The sequence below is a fragment of the Neodiprion lecontei genome, chromosome 3 (genome assembly GCF_021901455.1).
Source record: "Neodiprion lecontei isolate iyNeoLeco1 chromosome 3, iyNeoLeco1.1, whole genome shotgun sequence".
NCBI lineage: Eukaryota > Metazoa > Arthropoda > Insecta > Hymenoptera > Diprionidae > Neodiprion > Neodiprion lecontei.
The window spans coordinates 19,309,654-19,314,479 of record NC_060262.1 but is presented as its reverse complement, the minus strand read 5'-3'; the positions used below and the strand labels follow the sequence as shown (position 1 = coordinate 19,314,479).

The following is a 4,826-nucleotide window of genomic DNA, read 5'->3' as shown; positions in this document are numbered from 1 at the left end:
TTGATTTCGTTAATCGCAGGCAGATAAATAATAAACATCTAATCAACCTCAATACAAAAGGAAATTGAGGGTTTAATTATATTATCTTTTTATTTACAAGAGCCCTGAATTCTACATAATATTAAATATCCCACAGTTCTGCAATTTCGCCTGTGTTTCGTCTTAGACAAATGTTCTGCATAATATCAGCCCTGTAAAACTGGTTTTTGTAGAATCAATCCTCCTTCTCCGAAACAAATCTAGAGAAACGAATTTGTCGGATCCCCGTTTGAACGAACAAACTTGTAGAACTGTTAACTTATAGGACTGATTCATATAGAAATGGTCCTCCCATAGTTTTTCTAATAAAAAACATGTTCACAAGAATATAGCCACTATCGTATTTCATACCAACTGTTCATAACATATCCTATGAATTTATAAAAATGATTTCTAAAAAAAAAAACCGTCATTCTCTGTGAAAACGCGACTTTTCAATCATGAGGCCTCGTTTCACGAGTCTGCGTATTTCAAGTATTTTTTATCGTACAGCGCGTTCTGATAGGAAAAGTTCGACATTTCAACTTTGACGGTCCGATTTGATGTTTACAAGATGTACCTTCGTGTAGTTGAGTCAACATACTATACCCGATCAGGGGTCATGTAACAGGCTCGTAATTTTCTCTGTCCTCTTCTTCTTTATTCTGTTCTCTTATCTTTTTCCTTCCTGTATTGTTGACGATCGAGCGTAGATTGTATTGAGCTTGTTACGCAGGCTTATGCGGTATGCCAGCATATGAAAAAATCGTATTCCAGTTTTTGCAATCGTGAATTAAATATGGGCCAATTCCGAAGCTTATTGTTGGCGAATGAGGTTGGTATGATAAGTCTGCATACAGATTTGCTTCACCGGTGGTTATGGTATCATGCGCATCTACGATTCGTTCAATTATTCGGAAATGCCGTACGACTGGATTCTCAGTTTCATTGGCTCGCATCAACCAATCGGATCTTTGCAATTGTTTACCTTGTGGCGAAGAGTACTTGTTAGGCCAGTTCATTGCTGCTCTCAGACGAGGCACAACAAATCTTGCGACTTCTCTGATTAAGGTAAGCATTGGGTTAATCTAAAAGACATCAGATGATCCTGGAACAGTTATGTTCCTTTATTTTTTTGGAAATTAAACATTTCAATTTAATTTTAGGCATTAGCGCAAAAACAACAATACAGGATTATTTTCGATTCATTGAAATGAAAGACGTTTGTGTCCACCCTCAATCAATCGGACATGTATCAATTTTATTCCTCGCGTTATTTTTGTTTTTAGATGGAAGTGTCATCTACGGTTAAACTTCTAGAATGGAACGAAATTCTCCTGTCCTTGGTGGGTCTTTGGCCACTCAGTCATAACGATACGCGGTTTACCCTCGGTCTAAGTTGTTTACTGATTCATGTAACTTTAGAACACGTAGACCTTTACAAAAACGGCAAAAATTTTGAACACGTCGTGGCGAATCTATCGGAAAACATAATGTTCACGACGATCCTGATTGAAGTGACTCTTCTACGTGTTAACAGCCGGAAACTGGGGAAAATAATCCGGGCGGTTTACGAGGATTTTGTCGAGGAGAATTATAAAACATCTACGGAAAAAAAAATTCTTTTAGACAACTTTGAGAAGACCCGGATATTCGTTGTATCATCTGTAATGCTGATACTTCCTGCGGCAGTTAGTTATTACCTAACTCCTTTCATTAATCTGCTCAGAACCAGTAAGTCGCTTTCTGAATGCATCATGTAACTTAAAGTCAAAATCCGTGGGCAGTCGTGATCAAAATGAACGAGAGAATAACTTGCAACTATTTCTATGAATATATTCGTTTTATATGGAGCATTTCGAGCTAAAGTCCGGGTATAATGTTTGGCAATAAAGTTCGAAATCTTGTACCGCATAATTACATTACCCTAGAAATTATACTCCAGATGATAAAATGCAATTTTTGTCTCAGTGAACGGAAATTCAACAGTGCAGTTAGAATTGCCATACCACACGTATATATTCTATGACGTGTCAAAAATTTCATCTTACGCAATGACATACGCCGCTCAGCTTCCGTTCGTCTTTTTCTCGGCTTTTGGATCCATCGCCTCCATTTGTTTAGTCATCAGTTTGACGCTCCACGTGTGTGGACAACTGTCCGTCCTTGCGGAACGAATCAACGATGTAAATACCGATGGTCAAGAGTGTGGTCTGGCAATAAAAACGTTTGTCAAAAACCACGTGCGACTGATACGGTGAGTTCTTTGACCGTGAATCCAAAATATTAGTCTCATCATTTTAATTACTAATAATAATGATAAAACTGTTGACAAGCCTACAGATAAAACTAAGTACGTAAATAAACAATTAATAAACTCTAGAATGACACAGACTCTGGAGGAGGTGTACAATGTTATGTTATTGGGTCAACTCCTTGGAGGAATGATTCTCATATGTATCCTGTCCTACTACGTTTTAGCGGTAATACGGTGCTCGTCTACCGAGTTTCTGTTCGACGATTAAAGCTTGATCCGAATTTGATAGAAAGAATGCGATACGGCTTGTGTCTAATTTGTTTTACAGAACACTGAGGGAGAACAGAACACTGATTTCGTCAGTTTCACGTTGTACGTCCTTAGCGTGATACATCACATCTTCGTTTACTGTTACGTGGGTGAACGTCTTGTTCAAGAGGTATTAAAAAAATGTCAAGTAATCAACTATAAAGCATCCAGTGGATACGTTGAAATGCACTTGTTCAATTTACTTTAATTTAATCATGGAAACGTTATTTACTGGCAAATGTTATTCGATTATTGTTGATTCTAGAGTACTAAAGTACATGACGCATTGAGCGCATGTCGATGGTACGACATGTCATCGGTTCACGCCAAAATGCTCGTCGTATGCATGGCCAGGTCTCAGAAGCCGCTCGTACTGACGGCTGGAAAATTCTGCACATTCTCTATGGGCAGTTTTGCAAATGTGAGTTCGCTGGATGTTTTTAATTCTTGTCGTACGGTCTGCGCGATTCAATAGTAAGACTTTATTTCACCTAAGATTGACAACCAGATAATTGTCTTCCTGTAAGCCACATCATTTTCTGGCGTAACTGAACGTTCCTCTTATAAATTGCTGCTGTAATACGCCGACTTTTCCCCACATACTCACATACGGCAAGATACCGCCTATGTACACGGTGTTGTAACAGCCCACTCGCCGGTTAGATCATACTATAATTTTGTTGCGAGGAACCGTACTTTATTTCTGAGGCCTCCAGGTACTGACGATTCGCAAGCTTCAATTGTTAGACTTTGGGAATCAGTGTGTAAAGTTTTCTTGCGTTTGGGGGTTAGTTATTTTGATTAGTACCGATAGCCTACGAATCACCGCTACAGTCATATTAAAAATTACATTTAACGATACATCCTGAACGCAATAAAAAAGACATCAGTTGACTAGGAATACTGCAGTGTGAGATTTGTCGAGAAGTATCCTCAGATGACCAGCAGCGTTGCATTTACGCCAATAAATGACCAGATATAAATCAAGCGTTCATGATGCAGCTATCAATACTATTGACCTTGCAACGGAATGACGTAGTAACTAGCCGTATTAAAAGGATAGTTTTGATTTTATCAAAACAAGTCTATTATCATAAAGAATTGCGATTCACTCATTGTTATTCCGCAATGTATTTGAAATGTCCAAATGTGTAACAAGTTCTGGGGGTACTCTAGTCGATTTCGACGTTCACGTATGTATTTCCAAGTATTGAAGTCCACGTATCTCAAACGCAAAAAATGGCTCAACAGCCCCATTCTATACGCAATTCTGACCAGTAATACTCTAATGAATTTTCACTTACCGGAGAAAGAAAGAAATTGCAAGGATTCTACGAAGTCGCAACAATAAATTCGTAGAACTCACGCCATTTCTTTATGTTTGCGTCAAATGAAAATATATTTCAAGTATTTTTGTCCAGAAGTGCGTATAAAATTGGTCTGTCAAGCCCTTTTTCGCATTTGAGATACGTGGACTTTCATATTTGTAGATTTACACGTCGACGTCGAAATTGACCAAGTCACCTAGCGTTTCGATCAGTTGCTAAATATTAAAATACCATAATCGAAGGTATAATATCGACGGTAAATTGACATTCTTTCCTTCTCCATTATACTACATGTTATGGTCTAAGCTGAGAATTTTATAATCGCGCCGAATCGACAATTTGTTTGTTCTTACAGGTAATGAAAACCTCGATGGCGTACCTGTCGGTGTTGAAAAGTCTCCTTTAATGCAACTAATTCGAAATGGTCTCAATTTTGAAATCGTCATGAGATACGTGAATTAATATAGGTAATGATATACAGGAACAAGTACAATTAGAGATCCAAAAATTTGGTAGGAATATTGAAAGTATGAAAAGCAGTACTGAACCTTTTTTCCAATGTCGTCCTGCTTAGCACAAGATACGTGCATTAATTCTTGTAGCATTTTTTCCCCAAATATTGATCACTGATGAATTAGTTTCATGCAATATCACGTATGTTTCTTCAGTCAAAGCTTAAGATTTAGAAAAAATTGCAAATTATATAAGTATTGAAAGAATAAAAATTATTTTCACTGAAAAATCTTTTTTCATTTATCGCAAGTACCCAAGTATATTTTAATGACAAACATTGATCCGTATGAGTCGGAAATTTTTTTTAAGTTTCTTTACTTCTTGAAATCCGACAAGATACTGAAGTTGGATTTATTATTTGAATTTTTTTTCATTACAATCTACCCGTCAAACGAAGCGCT

General features: G+C 37.3%; 1 protein-coding gene across 1 annotated transcript; it reads left to right on the top strand.

Annotated features, from left to right (window-relative positions):
* Positions 1–1,067: 1,067 nt before the first annotated feature.
* On the top strand, positions 1,068–4,601 carry LOC124293506 (odorant receptor 4-like). The gene is made up of 7 exons (XM_046734541.1): positions 1,068–1,089; positions 1,308–1,752; positions 1,990–2,275; positions 2,402–2,501; positions 2,604–2,714; positions 2,850–3,005; positions 4,268–4,601. Exons 2-7 carry the CDS (start codon positions 1,308–1,310, stop codon positions 4,316–4,318), a joined length of 1,149 nt encoding a protein of 382 aa, XP_046590497.1. The 5' UTR covers positions 1,068–1,089; the 3' UTR covers positions 4,319–4,601.
* Positions 4,602–4,826: the final 225 nt, after the last annotated feature.